At 56.7% G+C, this 24726-nt stretch overlaps 13 protein-coding genes across 13 annotated transcripts; 6 read left to right on the top strand and 7 right to left on the bottom strand.

Moving 5' to 3' along the window:
• The first annotated feature begins 22 nt into the window (after positions 1 to 22).
• On the top strand, positions 23 to 1672 carry BKA78DRAFT_318411 (Ctr copper transporter family-domain-containing protein). Its single transcript, XM_066888785.1, has 3 exons — positions 23 to 415; positions 511 to 541; positions 790 to 1672. The coding sequence occupies exons 1-3, from the start codon at positions 224 to 226 to the stop codon at positions 1404 to 1406; spliced, it is 840 nt and encodes a 279-aa protein (XP_066742503.1). The 5' UTR covers positions 23 to 223; the 3' UTR covers positions 1407 to 1672.
• A 508-nt stretch (positions 1673 to 2180) lies between these two features.
• Positions 2181 to 2660, bottom strand: BKA78DRAFT_297009 (uncharacterized protein; the record flags this gene model as incomplete). The annotated part of the gene is made up of 2 exons (XM_066886698.1): positions 2181 to 2599; positions 2654 to 2660. The coding sequence occupies 2 exons, from the start codon at positions 2658 to 2660 to the stop codon at positions 2181 to 2183; spliced, it is 426 nt and encodes a 141-aa protein (XP_066742504.1).
• A 1555-nt stretch (positions 2661 to 4215) lies between these two features.
• On the bottom strand, positions 4216 to 5302 carry BKA78DRAFT_354194 (mitochondrial 37S ribosomal protein mS38; the record flags this gene model as incomplete). Its single annotated transcript, XM_066891686.1, has 2 exons — positions 4216 to 4952; positions 4999 to 5302. 2 exons carry the CDS (start codon positions 5300 to 5302, stop codon positions 4216 to 4218), a joined length of 1041 nt encoding a protein of 346 aa, XP_066742505.1.
• Positions 5303 to 5806: 504 nt separating this feature from the next.
• BKA78DRAFT_332273 (guanine nucleotide binding protein, alpha subunit) lies at positions 5807 to 7084 on the bottom strand (the record flags this gene model as incomplete). Its single annotated transcript, XM_066889970.1, has 5 exons — positions 5807 to 6154; positions 6203 to 6461; positions 6512 to 6669; positions 6724 to 6908; positions 6970 to 7084. 5 exons carry the CDS (start codon positions 7082 to 7084, stop codon positions 5807 to 5809), a joined length of 1065 nt encoding a protein of 354 aa, XP_066742506.1.
• Positions 7085 to 10138: 3054 nt separating this feature from the next.
• On the bottom strand, positions 10139 to 10690 carry BKA78DRAFT_297012 (uncharacterized protein; the record flags this gene model as incomplete). Its single annotated transcript, XM_066886699.1, has 1 exon — positions 10139 to 10690. One exon carries the CDS (start codon positions 10688 to 10690, stop codon positions 10139 to 10141), a length of 552 nt encoding a protein of 183 aa, XP_066742507.1.
• Positions 10691 to 11184: 494 nt separating this feature from the next.
• Positions 11185 to 12079, top strand: BKA78DRAFT_234927 (PLC-like phosphodiesterase; the record flags this gene model as incomplete). The annotated part of the gene is made up of 3 exons (XM_066883833.1): positions 11185 to 11508; positions 11612 to 11725; positions 11789 to 12079. Coding segments are annotated over 3 exons (729 nt in total), but the record flags the coding sequence as incomplete, so codon positions are not given.
• An 886-nt stretch (positions 12080 to 12965) lies between these two features.
• Positions 12966 to 14136, bottom strand: BKA78DRAFT_297014 (zinc-binding dehydrogenase; the record flags this gene model as incomplete). The annotated part of the gene is made up of 3 exons (XM_066886700.1): positions 12966 to 12995; positions 13063 to 14052; positions 14098 to 14136. 3 exons carry the CDS (start codon positions 14134 to 14136, stop codon positions 12966 to 12968), a joined length of 1059 nt encoding a protein of 352 aa, XP_066742509.1.
• A 771-nt stretch (positions 14137 to 14907) lies between these two features.
• BKA78DRAFT_253237 (anthranilate synthase component 2) lies at positions 14908 to 17281 on the top strand (the record flags this gene model as incomplete). The annotated part of the gene is made up of 2 exons (XM_066884804.1): positions 14908 to 15227; positions 15286 to 17281. The coding sequence occupies 2 exons, from the start codon at positions 14908 to 14910 to the stop codon at positions 17279 to 17281; spliced, it is 2316 nt and encodes a 771-aa protein (XP_066742510.1).
• A 149-nt stretch (positions 17282 to 17430) lies between these two features.
• Positions 17431 to 17955, top strand: BKA78DRAFT_354199 (uncharacterized protein; the record flags this gene model as incomplete). Its single annotated transcript, XM_066891687.1, has 3 exons — positions 17431 to 17538; positions 17590 to 17770; positions 17828 to 17955. The coding sequence occupies 3 exons, from the start codon at positions 17431 to 17433 to the stop codon at positions 17953 to 17955; spliced, it is 417 nt and encodes a 138-aa protein (XP_066742511.1).
• Positions 17956 to 18422: 467 nt separating this feature from the next.
• On the bottom strand, positions 18423 to 18935 carry BKA78DRAFT_297016 (uncharacterized protein; the record flags this gene model as incomplete). The annotated part of the gene is made up of 1 exon (XM_066886701.1): positions 18423 to 18935. The coding sequence occupies one exon, from the start codon at positions 18933 to 18935 to the stop codon at positions 18423 to 18425; it is 513 nt and encodes a 170-aa protein (XP_066742512.1).
• A 48-nt stretch (positions 18936 to 18983) lies between these two features.
• BKA78DRAFT_284772 (aldehyde reductase) lies at positions 18984 to 20343 on the bottom strand (the record flags this gene model as incomplete). Its single annotated transcript, XM_066885693.1, has 3 exons — positions 18984 to 19483; positions 19543 to 19677; positions 19734 to 20343. 3 exons carry the CDS (start codon positions 20341 to 20343, stop codon positions 19185 to 19187), a joined length of 1044 nt encoding a protein of 347 aa, XP_066742513.1. The 3' UTR covers positions 18984 to 19184.
• A 1018-nt stretch (positions 20344 to 21361) lies between these two features.
• BKA78DRAFT_318434 (uncharacterized protein) lies at positions 21362 to 22507 on the top strand. The gene has a single exon (XM_066888786.1). The coding sequence runs from the start codon at positions 21627 to 21629 to the stop codon at positions 22146 to 22148; it is 522 nt and encodes a 173-aa protein (XP_066742514.1). The 5' UTR covers positions 21362 to 21626; the 3' UTR covers positions 22149 to 22507.
• Positions 22508 to 22622: 115 nt separating this feature from the next.
• Positions 22623 to 24648, top strand: BKA78DRAFT_381020 (uncharacterized protein). The gene is made up of 3 exons (XM_066892985.1): positions 22623 to 22981; positions 23161 to 23240; positions 23977 to 24648. The coding sequence occupies exons 1-3, from the start codon at positions 22754 to 22756 to the stop codon at positions 24593 to 24595; spliced, it is 927 nt and encodes a 308-aa protein (XP_066742515.1). The 5' UTR covers positions 22623 to 22753; the 3' UTR covers positions 24596 to 24648.
• Positions 24649 to 24726: the final 78 nt, after the last annotated feature.

Raw genomic sequence — 24726 nt, forward strand, 5'->3', positions numbered from 1 at the left:
CCCAACACCACACCATGCACCTCGTCTCCTCTCTTCTCAAAACCTCCATCCTCTCTCCGCTCCCACCCTTCTTCCCTATAATCCGAGCTTGCGTCCCTCCGTCCCTCGACCGCTCGCCGCGCCGGTCCCAACTCGGTCCTATCCTCTCCAAGCGAACCCCAGCTGAACTCACCTCAAACATCGTCTCGGCGGCGAATCCGACCCCTCGATTGCCACCATCAACATGAACTCCATGTCGGGCATGTCAATGTCGGACATGTCGTCGTCGACCATGCCCACATCCACCATGTCCGGCATGAATATGTCTGGAATGACCATGTCGACGGCCACAGCCTCTGCCGCTTCGGCTTCGAGCAGCTCCATGTCAATGAGCGGCATGGACATGGGCGGCGGCAGCTCCAGCTGCAAGATCTCGGTGCGTGCCTTCCTTGTGCTGCCTGCGGGACCACCGCATCCACACCCCCTGGTCCAAGTACCCGCCTTCAAGCTGCACAGGCTAATGCCAAACAGATGCTCTGGAACTGGAATACAATCGATGCTTGTAAGCTCTCCTCCGTTTCCTTCTATCCTTGCGCATTCTGTTTCGTTGGCCCTCGCGTCTTCAGATTCGCGTGCTGCATCTTGCTCTGCATGCATTTCCCCTCGTATTTCCGAATTGGGCAGGTTGGAGAGGAGCACCTGCGTAGCAAAAAAATCATTCGCTACTTCGAAGCTTGCTGCCGGATACACGACACGCCTTATTAGTTGCGCATGCAAAACTCGAAACACGTCAACTAACAACACATGCAGGTTTCCTTTCCAGCTCATGGCACATCACCTCGCGCGGCATGTTCGCCGGATCCTGCATCGGCGTCATCCTGCTCGTCATGGCGCTCGAGCTGCTACGCCGCACGGCCAAGGAGTACGACCGCATGCTGCTGCGGCAGCACCAGCGGGCCATCTTCGCGTCCAACAACTCGAGCCGGTCGACCGTCATGCCACCCAACCAACCCGTCAACTCGAGTCCAGCGGCGGCGCAAGAAGGCAACTGCTGCGGTCCCGCCGCCGACGAGGACGACGACGATTCCAACCACGGCGCCGCGACGGCCGGCGGCAAGACGGGTCCCGCAGCCACGTCCAAGTCGCTGGCCATGGGCAGTGGCAGCTTCAGCAAGGGCTTCCGCGCCGCCGCGTCGTCGGGCAAGACGCGCTTTCGCCCCAACCTGGCACAGCAGCTGATCCGCGCGCTGCTGCACATGGTGCAGTTCGCCGTGGCCTACTTTGTCATGCTGCTCGCCATGTACTTCAACGGCTACATCATCATTTGCATCTTCATCGGCGCGTTCCTGGGCTCGTTTGTGTTTGGCTGGGAGAGCGTCGAGGTGGGTGCCGGGGCCGAGGAGGAGGTCACGGTGTGTTGTGGTTGAGACGAGTCGTCGAGAGGAGAGCAGATGTGTCTGTAGCAGACGAGACAGTCGATTGACGATAACATAATACCTACTTCGTTTCGTTTATTTCAGGGCTTCGGTTGGAGTTGATGGAATTGCATGGCGCGGCGTCGGCGCAAAGAGAAGGAGGAGCAAAAGATACCACAGCCGCAAAGACGTCCGATGTCATGCGAAGGGACGCTTTCTTACTTTGCATATATCCAGTCTTAGCATGATGTCTACAGTAATTCTCATCTCAACCGCCTGCCGACCGTGTCGTATTGCCTTGACTGCTGCTCCTGCTGCCCCGTCAAAACGTTTTCTCATCATTCCAACGGCCCAAATCGAGACCGATGGGGATCAACAGAGCATGGAAATCAAACCCGTTTGTCCCTTCTTACCTCCCTGGATTTGCACGATCCAGCATCGTCAGCTATCACAGTGAGCTCACTCGCAAGCATCAAGATTCAAGACGAGAGAAGTGTTATTGAATCATTTTGATTTTGATTTCGATTTCGATTCCGATCTGCTTTCAGCACTTCTTCCTTTCGTCCACCACACCTGGTACTCAGCCATCGTACTCGCTTGCTCCGTCGTCATCCTCGTGCCATCGTAGGTATATCAAAAAGCAAAAAAACCGACCACCGGAAACCCACAAAACGCCGCCGCCGCCGTTGGTAACATCCGGCCATGAGCCCGTCAACTGGGCACCATCATCCCGCTCTCCTTGAGATCATTTTTCACCAGCCATCTTCTCGCTTCTTTTCTCTCCTCTCACCAAAACACGTCCGTCCCCTGCCGAATCGCCCACTCCTGGCGCTCCGCCGCCGCCTCGCCGAGCTTGCGTCTGCTCTCGTGCTGGACCGCACCCATGGCACCGCCACCTACAGCCGGCACGCCCACATTCACATTCTTCCCCTTCCCCTGATGCCCCTCCAACGTCGCAACGCCCCTCCGTCCCACGGCCCTCGCGCCCGCGCGGCTCGCAGCGCCGACGCCGCACAGCAGGATGCCGGCAGCGGCGCCGGCGGCGGCGATTTTGCGGGTCGGGGACGAGCTGTTGGCGGCGGTGCCGGTGGACGTGAAGGAGGGGTGCAGGTGCGCGAAGGGGAGGGCGTGCGGCGTTGTGGTGAAGGAGCGGGCGGTGGCGGCGGCGGCTTTGGGGAGGGTGTGGGAGGTGGGTGGACGGGTTACTGGGGGGTATGTTAGTTGGGGGGTTTGGGTGGATAGGGAGGGGGAGGACGTACGAGGCATTGTTGGGCTTTTGTGGAGGGGTTGATTGGTTTCGGATGAGATCAGATCAGGTATGGCGAGCGTGGGAAGAATCGCTGAATATGGTTTTGTTGGGTGATGGATTTGGTGTAGCTTGGCAGAAGATTGTTGTTTGCGTTGAATAGAGGTGAGGATTGATTGTTCGGCGGGTGTTGTTTGTCTGAAGTGTGCTTTGGATTTGAGGTAGGTCTAGCCAGTTGGTTGACAGAAATGGCAAGAGCGGTAGAGTATCAAAGGCGTGGGTGTGTGATGTGTGGTGATGTTGAAAGTTGTAGTAGTTGTGTCGATGAATTGTTCAAGTCGTCTATGTAGAAAAAGAAGAAGCGATCCTCCATCGGGCGGGGCATGTGTATAAGTATTCAGAGGCAAGCAGCTATCACACTATACATCGGAATGGGGCAGTGGTGGTGGTGTGCTACAAGCGGCAATTTGCGATTGACACACAAAGCCTGGACAATGGCCTGTGACTGTGGGGTGGAGAGAGGCGGATGAGCAAATGCTGGCCTGACACCAGGCCCTGTGGCGACTCCTCGCTCTGTCTCGAGCCGGAACGGGGCAGAGCCACAAGCAACGCAGGGGGGTGGAGAGCACAAGAGCCGGGAGGGGCAAAACAGAGAGACTGACAGAAAGAGAGTGACGAAGCGATCAGGACACGCTCACGCAGCAACCCCTCAACTGGCGCATCACCCCACTCGAATCATGCTCACCCGATCCAGATCCGGAGCGGTCGCGCCATCTGCCAGGCCAAGTTCCCGAAACGGTTGCACAGGCACGAGCAGCTGCGCATGCCTGGCCTAGATTGGTCCCTTTGATAACGACATCACAGCAATGGATGAAGACCTAGCCGGCTAGACGAACATCCACCTACCTTTCTCGACAGCTGGAAATACCGATCTAGCGAACCGCGACCCTGACGTTCGTGCGGACAACCGGATTGGACTTTGCGATGAGGGTCGGCCGACGAAAACTGGGTTCCGAGCGATCAGATCTTTTGCCGTAGGATCAACAAGGTGTTGAGAGCATCTTCTGCACGTCGGGCAACGCCGTTTGAGGCAGAACCGGCTCATGGCGATACCTCGGGGGGACGTCATTGGCTCGAGGGTGTTCTGTGCGACTGCTTGCGGTGCCGGTGGGGAGGCATGAAGATGGAGTACTGTGATGCTATTCGGTCTGGCCCTATCATCCTATGCGTTTGAGTGATGAGTTGCAAGTAGATGGACCGCGTTCTTATCTGCAGCAGAGGGTCGAAAGATGAGATGCATGTGCGAAACAAAAACAGTGCGATGCTTGCTCTCCGTCTATGCAATGCGCCAGAGTAGACCGCGTATCAGCCCGTCTCGAGTAAAAACAACCTGAAGACGTCTCGACGCTGGCATCACCCCCATCGTCAAGACTGGAAAATTGAACCCAACAAGATGCGTCAAGGAAAAACCGCGACTTTCGAACTAATCACGTGCATTCGAGGGCCGAAGACGGAGATGGTTTGTCTTATTCTACATCCAACGTGCTGCCTCGGTGCGGCCTTGGTCCAGTTCGATCAAGCCTGGCCGAGCTTCCTGCGCAAGTTTCTAGTCTTCTTCATGAGCTTCTTGTACTTGTGCTTCTTCATCTTCAGCTTCCTTTGACGCTTGACGCTGATGGCGTGCATAGTGGGCCTGGCGCCGCTCCTGATGAACATGCGCTCGAGAAACGGCTGTCGGATGTGAACGCCCTCGTCAAGCTCTGGCTCCTCAAGGCTCGCTTCGTTGTGCGCCGGCACACGGATGGCGGGAGAAGTGCTGGCGGAAACGGTTTTGTGGCCGGTCTCGTCGGTCGTCTCGGTGACGGTCACGGTGGCCTTCCACACCTTCTTGGTAGGTTTTTGAACGGGCGTAGGGGATGCGGTATCGGCCTCGGCGGCCTTGTCTTTCGACGCCTCTTGAGTCTTTCCCTGTGGTGCAGGCGGCGGTGGAGGGTTAAATGGTCTCATCTGAGCCAGAGCCTCGTTGAGAGAAAACTGGCGTTGGCCATCCAAGTGGTGCACCACGCCGTCATTTTCTGCCGCGTTGTGCAGAATCTCTGCCCTGAGCTCCGTCTCCTCCGATTCTTGTGATGCGCCTTCTAGGGACTTGACGACATTGCCCAACGTATAAATGGTCTGTCCATATTTGGCCGCATTGTTCTGTTTTCGGGATTCAAAGATGGCATTGAAGGATGATTCTGAGGCGGTCGTGGGTATCAAGGTGGTGACGGAAATAGGGCGATGGATGGAGAAGAAAGAAGAGAGGGCGACATCTTCCATCATCAGTCTCTGTCAGTCACCTTCGACATTCCAACTTACCAGCATCCTTGAGGTAGTTGGTCGGAGGGACGTGGGGCACGTTGAGCTTCTTGCTCCTTCCCCGTGGCGCACCCTTCTTCTCCGTCTGTTTCGACGGCTGAGCCTGCGAAGCTCCGGGTCCTCTCGAGTTGTCCGGCGGGCATGATGTGCTCGAGTTGCGGCGCTGCTGGTTGCGACGCGCGAGGAGGTGGTTTGCGGCGGCTAAGGCACTGGCCGGACGGGAGCTAACGGCGCAGGAGGTCGAGGAGGTGGAAGAGAGCGAAGGCGCCGTGCGAGCCACACGGCCCATGGATGTTGAAAACATGGCTGCTCCGCTTGAACAGTCTGCGCGACGGTCAAGCAAGCTCGAGGTGGTTGTGAAGAGTCAAAGACACGACGATGCGCCAGCAGATGGCGACGGCAATCGGGCCAAGCCCGGAGAAACTAAACCAGCGCCCGATATGCGGCTCAGCTCACGTGCGCAGCGTCAGGCGGGGGTTACCGCCAGTTTTGTCTGGCAAAGAGAATGCCCGTCTTTGTGCACAATGAGAATCTAGTAGACTGGTATTTTGGCAGCCTACGTATCAACAATCGACTCTTCGAATACGTCCATCCGTCAATCGTCCCTACTTTGTGTATTAAAGAAAAAGGCGCTATGCAGAAACGCGCCCGCAATGTTGCTGAAACAGAACCAGAAGTATTTCCCAGCAACACCAATCCGAGGTATCCTTCAAATGCAGCCAAGTGTCCGAATGAAAAAACTCAAAGACACGAGCGCCATGAACGAAGCGAGAAAACGAACCACCCAGACCAGCTGCCCCTAGTTTTTTTACAATATTAACGCGTTGAGGTTGCGCTGGACGATCATGTCTTGCACCGAAGCCATGGTCTTCTTGAGCAAGTCCGTGTCCGTCGCCGTCGTGTAGTGCACGTAGAGCTCCTTCTTCGGTGCGCGTACGAGGTTCCTGAACTTGTTTGCGAAGAAGTCTTGAGCCGCCTCGATGTCGTTGGGCTTGCCGTAGTAGTCGGGAAAGTGCTTGTTGATTGGCGAGTTGCCAGCCAGCAGCTTTTCGCGGAAGAGATCGACTTTGTTGAGGAAGAGAATGAGAGCGGCCTTTTCGAAGTACTTGGAGTTGGCAATGGACTCGAAGAGCATGAGCGCTTCATGCATTTGGTTCTACACAAAGTCAGCAACAATCTGGCAAACCACAGAGGTATCACGCACTCCATTCCTGTCTTCAACCAGCACGTGGTCGTAGCCACTGATGGCTACGAGGAATAGCACGACTTGGACATTATCAAAGACGTGGATCCACTTCTTCCGCTCCGAACGCTGGCCGCCGACGTCGAACATGCGGTATGTGAGATTTCCCAGGTCGAAAACGGTCTCGCTGATACCGGTCGTTCGTAATCTCGTTCGCAGAATGTCCTGGTCGGTAGGGAGGTAGTCTTTGGTGAAGAGGCGGTCGATGTCGGTGAAGTAGCTTTTCTGGTCAGTTTCAAAGCGTCGCAGGGTCGCCGCGGTGTAACGTACTAGCTAAGGTTGTCATGCAGAGCATACTCGTTGCCCCTCATGATGGCCTGCTGCACGTTCTTGTCGGACCATAGACCAACAAAGGCGTCCAAGTAATCGCGGGGCATGACATCTTCAGGTCCAATCTCGGGTTCGCGGTTGATGAGGTCGGCGTATCTCTGTTTACAATGTAAGCGACGCGCTTACGCGAAAAGCTGGCGCAGCGAGCATACAGTGCTGTCGTCGTCGGCAAAGCCGAGACCTTGCTCTTGCATGGCGCTGAATATAATTTCAAAGGCATTGATGAGGTTGTTGAAGATGACGACACGCCATTGTTTGCGTTCGGCCTTGGAGAAACCACCAGCGTGGATAACTCGCATCTGCTTCAAGACGGTCGACTTGCCACTCTCTCCAGCGCCTGTGGGGTTTCAATTAGCAAACGGGGAGCTGTCAGGGTCGCCGAGGGAAGGGGAAGGTACCAAGCAGCAACAGCTTCACCTCCCTCTCCTGCCTCTTTCTGTCATTGCGGAGCTGGCGGTCAATCTCCTCGTTCTTTCGATTGTTTGGGTCGTCTGCCTTCTTTCCGAAGCACATGATTCCGGGTGCCATGAAACCAAAGCACGAGCGCTTGGGCGAGGTCATTCACGAAGCGGCGGGAGGGTTGATTGAAAGACGGGCTGGCGGAGGAATGTGCTGAGCAGCGGCGAGTTTGACGTTAGCGGGCGGAACGAAAGCGGCAGGGCAGGGAAGAGGGTGCAGCTTACAGTGCGGACGAGCCAAAGAACGAGCTTCGGCGGATAGGCCAACGGGCAGTAGGGCAGAGAAGCACGCGAAGACAGCGGAGGGACCCCTACTTGGTGCTGGGTGGTGAGTGTCGCAAGACGAAGCAAAATGATTCAGAAAGTGGTGGATCAAGGAGAGATCCCTGTCTAGGAGGCCGAGATTGGGAGTGGACCACGGGGCGCGGGGTTTGGAGCGAACGGGGAGGAGAGCAGCGTCTGGTCAACAAAGAGACGAGATTGTAGAGGCGAAGTTGAGTGCAAAGGGGGAGAATAATTTTTTGGAGTAGGACATGATGTAACAAAGGGTCGGCAAGGGGTTCACCAAGAGACTACAAAGCTGTCAAACAACCCAACGGGCAGGCACAGGCACGTCTGCTAAGGTAGCGGTGGAGCATGAAGTGGCATGTGGTGGTGGGCGCCCAAAGGAACAATCTGCACGCAGGCTGCACGCTGCACCCCGACCAGCCCTGACCAGCCAGGAGCCGGCCTTCCCGTAACTTATCCCGCCCTCCCTGGCCGCCACGTGAAGTTGCGCTGTTCGAGGGGCCATCCTTGCCGCAGAGAACCGCCCGCTCGGAAACATGGCAAAGCAAGCGATCAGTAACAAATACTGCATACATTATACTGTACATACTATCACGACTACATGTATCTACTTCCTCATGTCTGCTTTTTCTCCCTCCACCAAACACCCTCATGCTGAAAACCTTTTCCTCCCACTAGTGCGACGTCAGGTACCCTCTCGTCTGCTTTGTCTGATACTCACCGGCTCCACTCGCACACCACCGTCCAGCCCAGATCTCGTATCTTACGCGCGCAGACTTCTTTAGAATCATCGTTAATGGCTCGACGCCCGTGGCTCAACACCATGTCGCCCACGCGATTCCTGCACGCCTTGGTCTTGCCCGGCTCTAGATTCCTTCTATCCCATTCCACTTGGCAGCGACGCGGTTTTGCAGCCCCTTCGCAGCTGTCGTGCATGGACCCGCTGCTGGATGACGACCGCGCTTGAGATTAATACCGGACCTCAGATGGCGTCGATATCTCCAGGTACAAAAAAGCCACTCAGACGCGCCCCCGGAGCCGCACATTACCCCTCTGCGCCTCGCCTCGAGCTCCTCCACAGCCGCATGCCAAATGCTTCAACATTGCTTTTGTCCATCAAAACACTCTCGGCCTCGTGAAGCCGGGTCCCCGATCGCATGAACCCACGTGGCCTACCGTCTGCTGTCGATCACCACTGTGGCTGTTTGAAGCGTACCTAATTGACCTCCTCCACAAAATAAGGGGCCATCATCTCCGGTAACTTCACGCCCGGCCACAACACGCCCTATGCTGCTGTTCATAAGAAGGAAATCATCGTCCGTCGACCTCACGGCTGCCGGCTGGCCTGCTCACCCGCGATCGATTTTCTCTCTTGAGCCAGGATTGGAACATGAGCCGAGTCGGACTCCCCGAGTACATTTCAGAAGTCGATATACGGATATAACAGGGCAAGACCGGGAGGATTTGAACTAGGATGTTGAGAGGAAGATAAGGAACAAAGGACCCCATCTTTCTCCTGGTAAGCTACAAGAAGCGCTCGACAACTGCCATTTTCCACAGGCCTAGTTCAAGTAGGTGGTTGAGCAACTTACTCGCGTCGACGCTCAAGGATTTCAGCCACTCTTCCTTCTTCGTCTCCCTCCGTGTCGAGGGCAGACATGGATGCCCGCTCCCTCACGATGCATGAAATATACTTGGCTTCAAGTACCTCCGGCATCTTGTCTCATCATCCCTGGACCGCGCAACCCAAGATCCGACAGGGTTATCAGTTAAGCTTTTCGCCCCTCGTGTCGCGAGCCATAACCTAACCGACCTTGATGGGACGCGTTTGCTGAATGCGCCATATTCCAACTCCCGTCCTGCCTCAGGTACTCATTCGCTGCGACAATTCTCCAGCATCTGCAGGAGTTGTCAGTGGCTAACGGTGAATATATTGTTGCCGATGATTTTCTTCTACCCGCTCCTACCGCTATCCAACTGCCGTTTGCGCAGCTGACCAGGGCCCAGAAGCAGTCAACTTTTTGCGTGCAAGTCTAAAATTTTAGTTTCTTGTTACTTTTGCGTACGGACGTCTTAATTTGGACGTCTTCACCAGTCGGCGCGGTATCCGACGACGAGAGAGCTTGAGCACAGAGCAAAAGAACAAGAAGGGCAAGGAGGCTGAAGCCAGACCTTGAAGGTTCCTTTCGCTCCCAGATGCTACTTGGCTGGAGTCCTGAAATGTGCTTGTTGAATGGCAGGTAGGGAGCGAAGACCGTGACTTTGGCGCAGTCGCGGATGTTCCCATGGATCTTTACTTTTCGATCATTGCAACTGGCTGCCATGGATTCTTAATTAGTTGCTCCGCTTGCGCTTGTCCCTTTCCAGCACCAATGCAGAACCACGTCTCCTGCCTCTCTGCCATTCCATTCCTCTCGCATCGTGGGCCCAGCAACATCACGGACGTATCTATCATCATACAAGACATCCCAATCACGATTTCAATGGTGCCAAAAGTGCCATGGAAGAGGTACACGGAAATTGCGATGTCGGCATCGCGACCTGTCCAAAAGGGCAATGCGATTTGGACGATGAAACGGATCGTCCCATCATTCAGTTAGGATCGGCCCGTAGCGCGCAGACAGCTCGTGACGATCGCGGTTACTAGGAGGGAAACATACGCCGTTATAAAACAGCTGCTCCCATACGGTCTTATCGCCGTCGGCAAGGTGCTGTCCATGGCCCGGAGTGATGTTCGTGCTGAGGACGTGCAGGACTCGTGTGTCGTGCAACAACACAAAAGCCACCACAGCCTGTTGAAGATTGCATCGGAGTATTCTTGTTATGCATAAAATTCTGCATGCGCCACAAACGCTGTCTCTGTCTTACCATAGCTACCAGCAATGAGGAGAAGCGATCTCGGATCGTCTTTGTAAGCGTCTTTTTCACTCGCAGCGGAAGTCTGTCTTGTCTTGAATCCTGAGGCTCCAACACCGTCAATCAGGGAATTTGATCTCCTCCGAATGTGCAAGGCTCTGTCTCCCACGCACAAATCATCAGATTGCTCGACGCATTGAGGCATGCAAAGCGATCCGGCCGCAAGCACCAAACATGCCGTCCACCAGCGAGATTCTTGACTCGCCCCTCTCACCCGGAATGGATGTCTCCCGATTCGTCTGTTCACCAGCAGCGCCGCAGCGGAAAAGAGGAAGGCCAAACGGCCCTCGGGTATCGACACCGGATCATCCGCGGAGCTAGCCGCAGTCCAGCGACTGGCTGCGCGGGCGAACTCCTTGACTCCCGTCCGCGACTCGCGATTCGAGCAGAGCTCCACCACAGCACGCAGCAGCAGCCAGCCAGCAAAGTGATGAGCCAGCAGACGCTCTGGCAGCATCGTGGCCCTTGACCAGAGAGACCTGTGCACACGACACTAGCACCGACTCGGACAAACTGACGTCGCCGTCAGATCAACATGATGCTCGACGGCTTCGCTGAGGGGTGGTATCCGTCGCTGCGCCTGCGGACGACGGTTGGCGAAACCATCACGCTTCCAAGCTGGCATCGATTGCTCATGGAATCTTCTTCGGAAACACAGCCGCTGCTGTCATCGTCGTCGTCTGACAGGGTGACGACGGCTGAGGCTCCTCCTCCTGGTACGCAACCGCCAAGCTAGTCGTCTTTGGTCGTTTCGCCTTGAGCATGCATACACCTCCAACTGCAACACCTACTCCTTGCATACCTACATGTATCATCCCGCCGCCATGCCCACCATGTTTGCGTAACATCCACACACCGTAGAAAGCCCCAACGTCGCCACTCTGCTGATGGATGTCTCGCCCGCAAGCCGACTTCACTTTCGCGCAGCGCGACAAGCATGGTCGCGCCGTGCCGCAATGCATCGCGCACCGCGGCTTCAAAGCCCGCTACCCGGAGAATAGCATGGCGGCATTTGCAGGCGCCGTGCAGGCGGGCGCGCAGGCCCTCGAAACCGACGTCCACCTCTCCAGGGATGGCGCCGTCGTCCTGTCCCACGACCCCTCGCTCCAGCGCTGCTTCGGCAAGAAGGAGAAGATAATCGATTGCGAATGGAGTTATCTCGAGACGCTGCGGACCGTGGCTGAGCCGCATGAGCCGCTGCCGCGTTTGCGTGATTTGTTGGAGTACTTGACGACGCAGGGAACAGAGGACGTGTGGGTTTTGTTGGACATCAAGGTGTGTTGGACCTGCGCTTTGTGTTACTCCAGAGCTGTAGCAAGAGCGGGAAGATGCCTCGACAGCTGGGTGAGGCGGCCATGCTCACCACGCTCTCCCACAGCGCGACAACAACCTCGACGACGTCTTCCGCCTCATCGCCGCCGAAATCGCGTCCGTCCCGCCCGCGCCCTCGGGGAAGCCATGGAACCAGCGCATCGTGCTGGGCATCTGGGCCGTAAGCTTCGTCCCTCCTCCTCTCGCCATCCAAACCCCCAAACTCACACCCATCATCCAACAGGCCAACTACCTGCCGCCCATCTCGCAATACCTGCCGCACTACCCGCTCACCTACATCACCTTCTCGCTGCCGTGCGCGACCAAGTTCCTGCACTCGCTGCCCGGCATCTCCTTCAACATGTACGCGCCCTCGCTCGTCGGCCCCGTCGGCGCGCGCTTCCGCGCCCAGGCCCGCAAGCTGCACCGCCCCGTCTACGATTGGACCGTCAACAAGGAGAGTCTAATGAGGTGGAGCATCGATGCCGGACTGGACGGCGTGGTGACGGACGAGGTGGAGCGGTTCGTGCGGGTGCGGGACACGTGGGGCGGCGGCGGTAGCGACGATGGAGGCGAAGGGGAAGGAGCAGCAGCCGGGAAGAAGAATAAGAGCGCGTCTTCTCAGAGCGAGGTCTGGCGATGGGGCGGCTGGACCTGGGGGCAGGTGTTGGACATCGTGCGACTGCAGGTCGTGCTGTTCCTGCTGACGCCCATCTTGTGGTGGTGGATGCGGCCGTGGGGCGCGTTGGACAAAGTCGCAAAGGGAAAGGAGAATGCAGGACGCCGGCAGTAAGGGCGCCACAGCCAACGTACATATAAGGTAAGTGGTGGTCGTGCCAGAGGTTGCTGATTGGGTTTAGATAAGATGGAGCGTCGGGGGCCGACGGATACAGAGAGAAGGCGAGGGTTAGAAACCTGGGAACCCGAGTACGAGAGGCAGGGCAGGGGCAGGGCTACGTAAATTGACTTGTACAGCATCATGGTTTACAAGAGCTTGACCTAGGTGTCCGAATTCTTTTGTCCGTGAGAGAAGTGTGCGAGGAGTGATGCGCAGCCCCCAATGGGAAGCGATATGGGTGGGATAGATATCTGTACCACCTCCTTACTCCTAGCGAGATGTCTAAAAGTGATGTTTGCATGGCCAACACCAATGGACGCAGCAGAAGAACTTCTGTGGAGAAATTCGAAGAGTACAAATGGAAAACCGTCTGCATACTCCACGGTTAGACTAAATCCTCCCCATCTCCCACTTGCCTATCATGATGCTGGCCCCCTTCCCGCTTCGCAATGAATGCAGCCGCCCCTCTTCTATGGACAGGTAGTATGATGACAAAAAGCGCTAGACTATACAGAGCATAGAGTTGCATAAACACAGAAAAGACTGTACTGATGTGAAACTGTGCAACACGGGAGTATCAATCTTATAGCTTGATGACATACTTGCCAGTGACCTAGAAATCCAAGTCAGTCTCCAACCTCAACACAACCGCTCTGGACGAGCGAGGTTTCGACACTCACCTTCCCCTGCGCCGTCTCGCGGCAAATGCGATTCAAGTCGTCCAGCTTGGCCAGCAGAGTCTTGGGCTTGACGAGGCCCCTCTCGACAAACTCAATGGCCTCGAGCAAGTCCGTCTGCGTTCCTGTGCAGCTCCCAATGATGCGGTACCCGAAATCGATAAACTGCAGCGGGTGGAAGCTCATGAGCTGGTCCGGCGGCGGGATGCCAATGCAAACGAGCGTCCCAAATGGCGCAAGCATGTTCAAGGACGCATTATACGCGGCGCCGCTGCCAGCCGTGACGAGGACGGCGGCGGCGCCTTTGCCCTGGGTCGCGGCCTTGACGGCACCGGCAGCGTCGCGCTCGCTGGCCACGTTGACGTACGCTTCTGCTCCCAAGTCCAGACAGAACTGACGCTTGGGCTCGCCAGCGTCGACGGCAATGACGCGGTAGCCCATGGCTTTGGCGTACTGGATGCTCAAGGCTCCTACGCCGCCGCCAGCCCCGGAGATGGCGATGAAGGCGCCGGGCGTTGCACCTGTGTTCTTGAGCGCCTTGTACGAAGTGATGCCGCCGCACAGAATCGGGGCGAGCACCTCGTCCGGCAGGCCTTCGGGGACGGGCATCAAGTAGCGCGCCGGGGCGATGGTGTACTGCGCAAAGGTGCCGTCAAACTTGCGGCCAGAGTGCAGCTGTCGCAAGCAGCGCGGGTTTTCGGATCCGTTGGCATGCAGGCAGATCTGGCAGCGCCCGCAGACGTCGCGGATCCATGCGATGCCGACGCGCTGGCCGATGGGGATGTCGTCCTTGTTTAGTGAGCTGCCGAGCGCCACGACGCGCCCGATGCCCTCGTGCCCCAGGATGCGCCGCGTGGGCCCGAGTTTCCCGGTTGCGAGCGCAAAGTCGGTCCCGCAGATGCCTGTGACGGCGAGCTGGACCAGGACGTCGTTGGGACCTAGGTCGGGGAGGGGTACATTTTGGATCTCGAAGCGCGGGTTGTCGGATTTTTCCTACGTGTACAGTGAGTCTTGCCCTGTGGCACAGCGGAAGCGAACATGTTTGAGAGCAACGTGGTGTTGGTAAGACAGAGACATGGATGAGTTGTTGGCAGCCGAAACAGGAACAGATGATGGATCGACAGGCACTGGTGGAGTTGATGGAACAATGGAACAATCCACGCCACCTGAGACCCTGAGAGGCGCGAGAAAGGGCGTACCGCAATAACAGCCGCGCGCTGCTGTGAAGGAAGGTTGCTCATTCTCCTAGCTCTTTTTCTCTAGCCACGTCAATGTTGAAGTCGAATTGGGGTTCAGGCTGAAAGCGCAAAGGGACAAGAAGGGACGAAGTGAAGTTTGGAGCAGCTCATAGACCAACAGTTGGCCCAACAAGAACAAAACAAAGTGAGACGACACGCTAGAAAGGGGAAAACCGGGGGCTGACCAAGCTCCGACAGCCCAAGGCTATGTGGCAGCAGTAGCAGATATATCATTGGCCGCCGACGGGGGATCTCGAGAGCTTAGAAGGTCGGCAGTTGTGGGGTAGCGGGGATGCTATCGTGGGGCCCCACACGCCCATCTTTTGCAGTACGAGATGATGTCTGCCATGATCCGAAGTCGCAGCCGTTTGTGGTTGGCAGGGGAAAATTCTGGGAAGTCTGGCCTGGCAAACCTTAATAGAGGCGTTGTCGAGTCCAAGAGTGCGGGGGAGCTCGCTCGCCTCAGCTTCCTCTCGGACTCCGTCCCGGAGAAGCTCCGTCCGCGGGGCTCTCAATTGCTGCCAAAAGAAAAGTCCCGCCATTGACTCAGACGTCACAACACTCCACCATCACCACCCTCCGCGACGTTCCCTCGTTCGCATTCGACACGATGGGTGCCCCCGATCTCATTGACCATTCTCCCCACCATCCCGCCGCCTCGCCGCCTCTCGAGTCCGCCCGCAACCTGGTGCTTATCGACAACTACGACTCTTTCACCTGGAATGTCTACCAATACCTCGTCCTCGAGGGCGCACACGTTACCGTCTTCCGCAACGATGAAATCACCCTCGACGACCTCATTGCCAAGAATCCCACACAGCTGGTCATAAGCCCAGGCCCGGGACACCCAGAGACCGACTCCGGCGTGAGCAGAGACGCCATCCGGCACTTTGCGGGAAAGGTGCCCGTGCTGGGTGTGTGCATGGGAGAGTAGGTGCCTGAAGGCTTGGGGCAGAGCGCAAGCTACTGCTAACCATGATTTGCCCAGGCAATGCATCTACGAAGTCTTTGGTGGTCGCGTTGATGTGACGGGAGAGATTCTCCACGGCAAGACCTCTCCTCTGAGGCACGACGGCAAAGGTGTCTACGCCAACGTTCCCCAGGACGTCCCCGTGACGCGCTACCACTCGCTCGCTGGCACGCACCCGACGCTCCCAGAGTGCTTGGAGGTCTCTTCCTGGATCGCGACTGGACCCGACGGCGGCAAGGGAATCATCATGGGTGTGAGGCACAAGGAATACGTGGTCGAGGGTGTACAATTCCATCCGGAGAGTATTTTGACGGCTGACGGCCGCCTGATGGTGCAAAACTTCTTGAAGATGCAGGGCGGCACTTGGGCAGAGAACGAGAAGATCTCCAAGGCGACCGCTACTGGCTCCCTGAGCTCCAATGGCGCTGCCCCGGTCGACAAAAAGACCTCGATTCTCGAAAAGATTTACGCTCGCCGTCGCGAACTCGTCGCTGCTCAAAAGCAGATTCCTTCGCAAAGGCCCGTGGACCTACAGGCTGCTTACGACATGGACATTGCCCCTCCGTTGGTCTCGTTCCCCGACCGCCTTAAGCAGTCTCCGTATCCTCTGTCCTTGATGGCTGAGATCAAGAGAGCATCTCCCTCCAAGGGAATAATTTCCCTTTCCACCTGCGCCCCCGCCCAGGCGCGCACGTACGCCCTTGCGGGGGCCAGCGTTATTTCAGTGCTAACAGAGCCCGATTGGTTCAAGGGAAGCCTGGATGATCTCAAGTATGTGCGCCAAGCTCTGGAAGGCATGCCAAATCGGCCGGCAATCCTGCGCAAGGAGTTCATCTTTGAGGAGTACCAGATCCTGGAGGCCAGGTTGGCTGGTGCCGACACTGTCCTCCTTATCGTCAAGATGCTTGACGAAGCCACTCTCAAGAAGCTCTATCTGTACTCCCAGTCTCTTGGAATGGAGCCGCTGGTCGAAGTGAACACTGTAGAGGAAATGCACATTGCCGTCGGCCTCGGTTCCAAGGTCATTGGCGTCAACAACCGTAATTTGACCAACTTCGAGGTTGATTTGGAGACCACTAGTAGGCTCATGAGCATCGTTCCAAAGGAAACCACCGTGTGTGCGCTGAGCGGCATCTCTGGACCCAAGGACGTTGAGCCATACAAGAGCAACGGCGTTGGAGCTGTCCTCGTTGGTGAGGCATTGATGAGAGCCAAGGAGACTGCGCTCTTCATCTCTCAACTGCTGGGAGGCTCTGAAGAAACAATCAAGACCACCAGCAGGGGCGCACCGCTCGTGAAGATTTGCGGCACGCGGTCCGCAGAGGCTGCCAAGGTCGCCATAGAATCCGGCGCCGACCTCATCGGCATCATCCTCGTCGAAGGCCGCACGCGATGCGTAAGCAAAGAGACGGCTCTCGAAATCTCCGCCGTGGTGCACAACACACCCAAGTCCCAGAACGCCGCCAGCTCAACGAGCACCTCCTCCTCCAGCATCCCCAACGCCGCCTCGGAACACTTTGCCCACACAGCAGCCCACCACGTCTCGCACCCCTCGCGCGCGCTGCTCGTCGGCGTCTTCCGCAACCAACCGCTCGACTACGTGCTGGCGCAGCAGAAGCAGCTCAACCTCGACATCGTCCAACTCCACGGCTCCGAGCCCGTCGAGTGGGCGTCGCTGATCCCCGTCCCCGTCATCCACGCCTTCAAGCCGGGCGAGCCGGGCCTCGCGCGCCGCGGCTACCACGCCATGTCGCTGCTGGACTCGGGCGCCGGCGGCACGGGGCAGACGCTGGACTTGACCAGTGTCAAGGAGACGCTGGAGAGGGACGGTACCCTGCGGGTTCTGCTGGCTGGTGGCTTGGGGCCGGAGAATGTGAAGAGTGTGTTAGAGGATTTGGGTAGCTTGAAGGAGAGGATTGTCGGTGTTGATGTTAGCAGCGGGGTTGAGGTGGATGGAAAGCAGGATTTGGACAAGATTCGGTCCTTTGTGAAGGCGGCTAAGGAGGTGGTTTAGATGATTTAAAAAAGAACGGAATTGGAATGGGATCTTTTGGGCACTGAGGTGTTCCCGATTCTCGCTGCGGACGTGAAGTCGGACTTGAGGCTTTGTCCATTTGCAGTGTTCCTTCCCTTAAGCCCTCTTTCCCATTTGCCAACCAGGCCATGCAGTGTTCGGCAGATACATTTGACATCGACCTCAAAACATCACATCAACATCCACCTGCTCTCCCCAACTTCACACAAGTTCCCATTGGCGCGCAAAGTCTCAAGGTCAGCAAAGCCAATGCCCTCAACCACCCACCGATTCTGACAATGCAGCAGATGTCACCTCGAGACTCGACCACTGAAAACGAATTCGACATCGACAGCACCAAGCATAAGCCCAAGGAAGTGCAGGCTCCCGTTGACGAGGCTCCGGCATCCCGGCCACGCGACCCGCACATCTTTGCCAGGAGCCGTGGCCAGAGTGGTGGCGACGGCAGCACTGTTGCTGCACCTCAAGGTAGGGATTCTACCGAGCTGCTGCTTCCTTGTCGATTTGTCCTGCTCACATCTTCAGACAACAGGGAGTTGTCGTCAGCGGTCGCGGGCAAAGACGGAGAACAAGTGATGGGTGTTGTTTCTGAGGAGTCGGCAGGCGCGCCGCGCATTGACCGGTGGTCAAGCATCCTCGTGGCACTCACTTGATGAGGTGGTGAACACAAGAGGTAGCTGAGTAAGATGAGAATGGCGATTGATTTGAAGCAAATTGCTAATTTTGCTACTCCTACAACTCAGAATACAAGCATACAGACCCCGAACGACTGTGTGTGTGTGTGTGTGTGTGTGTGTGTGTGTGTGTGTGTGTGTGTGTGTGTTCATTGCCCAGTGATATAGCTTGCTTCTGCCCTTGATTTCGTGTCAGTCTGAAGATCAAAAGATGGATGTACGGGCATCGAACCGACTCAGACTCGTGCGTGCCTGCTCTCCTCGCCCACGGCGCAAAAGGCTTCCTCCCGATTGACCAGCCCCAGTCCCTTTTCTCTGGCACTACAGCCATCAATACCAGATCAAGCCTTGCCTCGAAACCTCTGCCTCATTGCCCAACGACAATATCCTCCTTTCTGATCGCTCAGCAAGGTACCTCCCAAGCCGTTACCCACTCCCTCCTCCTCCTACACCAACTGTCCAAGATATGCGTACAGAAGAAGCAGCATCCCCGCATGCAAATACACGAGCGACAGGCTGATTGAAGGACACAGTCTTTCGGCGCCATTGCTGCCGTCATAGGCACACCACACGCGATCCAGGTACTGTAGGAAGATCACCACAACGACGGCGCTGGCGATTGCGTGAGTGCTCGGGGGGTTGTAGAGAGCCGCGAAGCCAAAGTTCCACAGGAGTGTGCCGACGATGTTGCGAAAGGTCGTCTTGATGCAGTATGTGTCTGGTACCTCCAGGTAGATAGGGACGGGGATGTTGGTTCGCTTGTTTGGTAACTCGAGGTAGAGGGGGACGGGGATGTAGGTTTGCTCTTTTGGTGATCGACCGACCACCGTGGAGCGAGGGCAAAAAGGTGGGGGTTGCGTCGCAATTTTGGTTGTCTGGGGGTTGGCAGTGGCGTCTCGGACTTGGTGTCGCTGTGGTTGATGGACAGGGTGTCCGGTCGAGTTCTTGACAAGTACCATTTTGGGAGTTTTGAGAAGCAGGTGATGGTTGTTGTTTGTTTTTGAAGTGGAGAATCATGTCAGTGGAGACTTCTTGTACCTACAAAGAAAACTGTTGAATTACAAAGTTGGTAGCGACTGCCTGGACCCTGACGTACGTGCTCCTTCCATCCGCTCCTCAATGACAAAACAGAAAGCGAAATTTGCTCTCCTCCTTCTAAAATAGGCAGGCTCCATCCAGCTCTTATCCGCTTCACCTTCCTCATCCCCTCACGCGAACTGAGGGATGTACTTCACAATGCTCTGCTCCATATCAGCCAACCCAGGTCGACCAAACTCCTTCAAAAGCTGGATCGCCCTCGCCGCAGGCTGGTTCTCTGCCGGATCATGGGTGACACCCTGGATGTCGTCGATGAACTGACGGTCGGGGAAATTCTTCTTAAAGACGCTGAGCAGGTCGTTCCAGTTGCACGGCTTGTCGTAGGCCCACAGGCGCTCGCCTTGGACGTCTGGATGGATGAGCCCGGCGAGGTGCATGTACGCCACGTCTTCGTTGTCGGAGTAGTTGACTGGAGACTGGAGTTAGCGGGTCCCCCGACAGCTCCACGTGAGAGGCATGACTACTTACAAGTCTTGATCATCTGTGTCGATGGGCCAATGACTTCCATGTTGCTCTTGAAGAGCGCCGTGACGAAGTGAGTCGACGAGGGCGTGCCCTGGTGCTCCGGGCTCAACAGACGGCCAAACACCAACGCGGGCAACACTGCTCGAGTCAGCCATTGTGACCATTCAATAAGTCAAACTGTCCAAGCCACACACCTGAATTGCACACAAAGCCCGGCTTGCGCTCCTCGGCAAACTTCCACATGGCCTTCTCGCTCGCCACCTTGGCCGCCGCATACACCTCAAGGCCACGGCCCATCTCAAACGGCGGCGGCATCCACGCATTCACCAGGCTGTCGTAATTCCACGAGTCCTGCGTCAAGACGACGGGGTCGTGCATGTCGAGGGCGCGCGCCGTCATGGCCGTCGACGTCAAGACGAAGCGCTTGATCGAGGGGGTTTTGGCCGCGCTCTCCAAGATGTTCATCATCGAGGTCAGCGACGGCGGAACCACCTTGGTCGCGTCGGGCTCGTGGCTCAGGATGGCGGCGACGTGGGCCACGCCCGCAACGCCCTCCATTGCCTTGTCGAAGGCGCCTTCGACCACAATGTCCGGGACATGGGCCAGCTCGAAGCGCCCACTGCCGTATTTTTGCTCAAAGAGCGACGTTATCCATGCGTTCTTGGACGTGTCGCGCACGCTGCCGCGCACGTTGTAGCCGTGCGAGAGCAGCACGTCGGCCAGGATAGCAGCGACGAAGCCGTTGACGCCAGTGACGAGAATGGTTGAGCCCAGGGGCAGGACGGGGTTGTTGATTGGTGCCATTTTTGGTTCAAGGAAGTCTGAATTGAACTGCTGCTTGAAGATTGGAACGAACTGATGCTCCCAGCTCTTGCGATGAGATAAAAGTCGCGTTTTATATACAGGTACAGTGCTCTCTGTGCCACCGCACGCACCGCTGTACAACAACAGTGTTTGTTACTCGCACGTCCCAGTCGTTGCGCCGAAGCCGAGCTTTACAATCAGCTAATTGAGAGCGAGTGCTCTCATAATCAACTAATTGCTCAGCCAGGCAAAATCGGAGCCCGTCCGTCTACGTCGGTTTCGGTTTCGCAAGTGGCAGACATGGCAGCTACCACTGCTGCACTGCTCGCCGTAAACCCGTTTTAGGCAAGCGACGAGATCGAGTGCGCAACCACTCCTTTACGGCGGACATGAGGCCAGCAGTGCATCTCGTCTCCTTAGAAAATGTTGCGATGGACGTCGGCGATGGTTGCCCCTCTCGCAGCATTTCTTGTGACTGGGTCGAGTGATTGGTCAATCTGCCGCGCATGTTATCCTCTGCCTGTGTTACAAGAGGCGCCTGCAGGGTCTCAGGTCCGCGGACGGAGTGACCAATCCACGCGTTGGAGGGCAGCTTTCCCCGGATTCGTCTTTGTCATGGCTGCCCCGCACTTGTCGATTGTTACGGCGGGGTGGAATCTTCCTCTCCGCCGCATTGTCGGCGTCTAACTTGGTAGTTGATTATGTGGGCATCGCTGACCAATGCCACGACAGCACCGGACGAGCATTGACGAAGGAGCGGAAGACGGTCGACCAGGTGGCGCGAAGAAAGCAATAATCGCATTCGGTCGGGGAAACTTCATTCCTAGGGAAATAGAATGGCGCAGGATTGGTGCAGGTTATGAGTATGGACGCAATTTGAGAATGTGTGAGCCAAGTCGCTGCTCCCACAGAGTCTGCTGGTAGGCGTACTACTTACCTGCTGCTTTGTACCTGATTTACTGCTTGATTAGCTGCTCGACTCACTGCTTGATTCGCTGCTTGGTTTAATCCCTGATTTGCTACTTGATTTGCTCCTGAGTTCACTGCTCAAATTTTTGCTCAATTTGCTGCTGTATCCTCTTCTTAAATCGCTCTAGTTTGTTCTTGTGGTCGTCGTGAAGAGGAGGAAGGTGTCTCGGTGGTGACGGAGCCGACGGAAGTCCGTCTGACCAATATCCGCCCGGATGGAGATGATGCTCTCTGGGCACCCCGTGACTTTCAAGTGACACGGCTAGTTCCCCAGACAAGATCTGTCTATAACGTCCAATCAAAGTCAGCTTGCGATGAGCCGTCTACCCTCATCAGACTCTCTCCTCACCACCCGCATGCGTGGTAACTTCACGTCTTTACCCCAACGCGTCGCAGGAAAATCTCGATTCAAGATGCGGTCAGCGCGGGATAGAGCTGCACACCGCGGTTCTCCTCCCTTGCTTGCAGCTTGTCCAATATGGGGAAAGCTACTTCGCGTCCCCACGTTTCAGACAGGCCGGTCGCAGCGGCAGAGGAGCAGCACGCAGCATTCCATTCTGCTAGGGCCATCGGTTAGTGTCGCACCCCAAAGCTTCTTGCGCGTACGCTGGATGTACAGCGACTTGTCCAAGTACAGCAGGCAGACAAACAGGCAGGCACCACCACTTGTGCTTCTGCAAGCCCATCGATATCGCTCTCGCCAACAAAAACGCGCTTGTGGTTCAAGCACGCGACTCGACGGCGTCATCTCGCGTCAATGGCTGAGCGGACAAAGAGGGCACAAGACGCCGGATGAAGCGGACTTTGGCGCTGCCTGCTTGGGACTGGAAGCTTAGTTGTGCGTGGAATGCACGGTAGCCGAGTGCGAGAAGTCTCCGAAGAGAAGAGAAATGGTGGAGGCAGTGTGGTGAGAGTCGGCTTGGTTCCTGGTTGCCCCGGGCGCCGTGCGATGCCGCCAGTCCGGCAGTCTGCTTGTCATGGTGAAGTTGAGTCGAGACTCGAGAAGCGCAATTGTCTCGGTCGTGGTGCGCTTGCCGTCAGTGCAATGATGGTGCAGATAGTTACCGGTCGTCGTCGGCGGCTCTCGTTCGTCTACCGGTCTCGAATGCATCAGCTTAGAATAGCTTGTGCCACCGACGATTGATGCCGAACTCCTGCTGCTAATGCTACTACTGCTACGTCGCATAGCCGCAAGCCTACCGAACGCCTCAATCGTTGGCTGCTGGCTGAATGATGATCTGCTGGCTGCTGATGTGACATCCATCATCCACAGATTGTCCATCACCACGGACCCGAATCCGAGCATGCGACTGGCCAAGACACGATTACGCTGGCCTGCAGAAACGCCACGCAGCAAACTATTCGCCGAGGGCCGCAGCAAGCGTCGATGCTGAGGTACGTACCGCCGATGATGGTGCAAGGCGCGAGGTGAGGTGGAAACATGGCACCGCGTCAAGCTCGCTCGCTCGCTCGCTTCACCCAGCCCAAGATGGAGCAACCATTGAGACCGGTCCTATCCAATCCAATCCGCCTCGGTCTGCCGCCGGTCAAGAAGATAGATACGGCCAGTCCACAAGCAGCAGCGGCGGCGGGAGGAGCGCAGATGGCAGATAGCGAAGAAGCAAGACGAATTGCCGCATTCGGCAGCCCAGAGCGCGGTGAAGTACCGGTACGTTGTTCGGTTGGGCGCAGGAATGCAAGAACATGGCATGACAACCCTGCCTGCGGTACTTTTGACTTTTAAACCCCTCTCGCTGGGATGCCATCCCGGCCGTGGCTACATCGGCTGGCGGCACAAATGCTGTAAAAAAAAGATTGTGAGGTGAGAGAACACACGACGCGCAGCAGTTCGACCGCAGTCTGTCGCCTGTCAGACCCGAGGATTCTTGCGCCGTCGTCGTCGCCGTCGCCCTCGCTCCTGACCCCTGGTACGTAGGTTGTACCTTAAACCCTTCCCGTGCTTCCCGTTCGGAACTGGACTGGCTCGTAGTTTGCGCTGCGGCCGGCCCTGGGCGTCGTCGTGAGCGTTAAGTTCCCGCCGTGTCCCGCCCCGCGCCGCCGTGCCTATCTGCCATCCCGGTTCGGATTGGGTATGTATATTGAGGGGTGGGTTTTTTTGGTTGACCACTCCATCCAGCCCAATCCTCGCTCGCGTCCTCCTACAACCTACACATCCAAATCCGAGGGGAAAAAAACTACTCCAACACCATTGCCAGGCACCAGATCCAGCCACCCCACCTCTTGCGTCATTTTGCAGTTGCTGCTTCGTTTGTCTGCTTTTGTAGTCGAAGCCGTCTCGTCTCTGGTTCTACATCTTTTTTCGCGTTCTTCTTCCCTCCCGCGGAGCATTTTGTTACCAGCATGCGTAGTCCCCGGCGGACATGAAAACAGTATACGCAACGCACACGACGGATATGCCTCTCTAGCCTCGCGACCATTCAGAGACCAATTGGACGACAATCGCTTTGCGCGTTCGCATGCACCACACGCCTACCATCCATCTGCCGACATCTTCAGCAACGTAGTTCACGAGTCGTAATTCGGGCAAAAAAAGCAACTCCAAACGCCCTCCCACTATGAAGTAAGTAATTCGACCCAGCAGTTCTCGCTTTACTTGCCGTTCAGCCAGCGACTCTCAGCTAACGCAAGTGTCCTCAATTGCAGTACCACGACAGCATTATTACTGCCCCTCTCGACCCGCGCCCTCGCATCCATCCACATCCTCGCCGCCACCACGGCCGCGTTCGCCGGCGGCAGCGGCGGGGGTGCGTCGCACAGCAGCTTCGGCTACGCGGCTGGCGGAGTAGGAGGTGGTGTCGACAGCAACATCTGCTACCCCACAGCGCTGTCGTCATCGCACATATCCGGCAGCCACTCATTGCCACAACAACAACTTCATTACCAATCGCCATACCAACATGCCTACCACCACCACTACCAACACGACTACTCCCACGGCGGCAGCAGCAACAACAACACCGGCCCCGCCGAATGGCTCTTCAGCATCAACGTGCTGTACCTGCTGCTCGCGCCGCTGCTGCTGCGCGAGCTGCCCGCCATGATGGCCACCCTGGACCCGCTCATCGACTACCTGTTCGACGGGCCGTCGAGCTGGCTCGCCTTCCCCGGCTGGTGCGCCGAGCTGTGGAGCCTGTTGCGCGAGGAGAAGCGCAACATTGTCTCGCGGCGCAAGAGCTATGACGAGCTGGATGCGTTGCGTGTGGGGAAGAATGTGGGGCTGCTGAGGCCCGGGGACGGACCGCCACGCCGGAAGACGTGGTAGAAGAAGTGTGGAGAAGGTGTTGGATTTGTTTGGAATTTTTTTTTTTTTTTTTTGGATTTGTTTCGATTTTGATTTGCATTTGCAGCGTGGAAATGGGAGGAAAAGTATTGGGATGCATGGACATTGGCGCT

This window comes from Phyllosticta capitalensis (genome assembly GCF_038381095.1).
Source record: "Phyllosticta capitalensis strain CBS 128856 chromosome Unknown BKA78scaffold_7, whole genome shotgun sequence".
Classification (NCBI taxonomy): Eukaryota; Fungi; Ascomycota; class Dothideomycetes; order Botryosphaeriales; family Phyllostictaceae; genus Phyllosticta; species Phyllosticta capitalensis.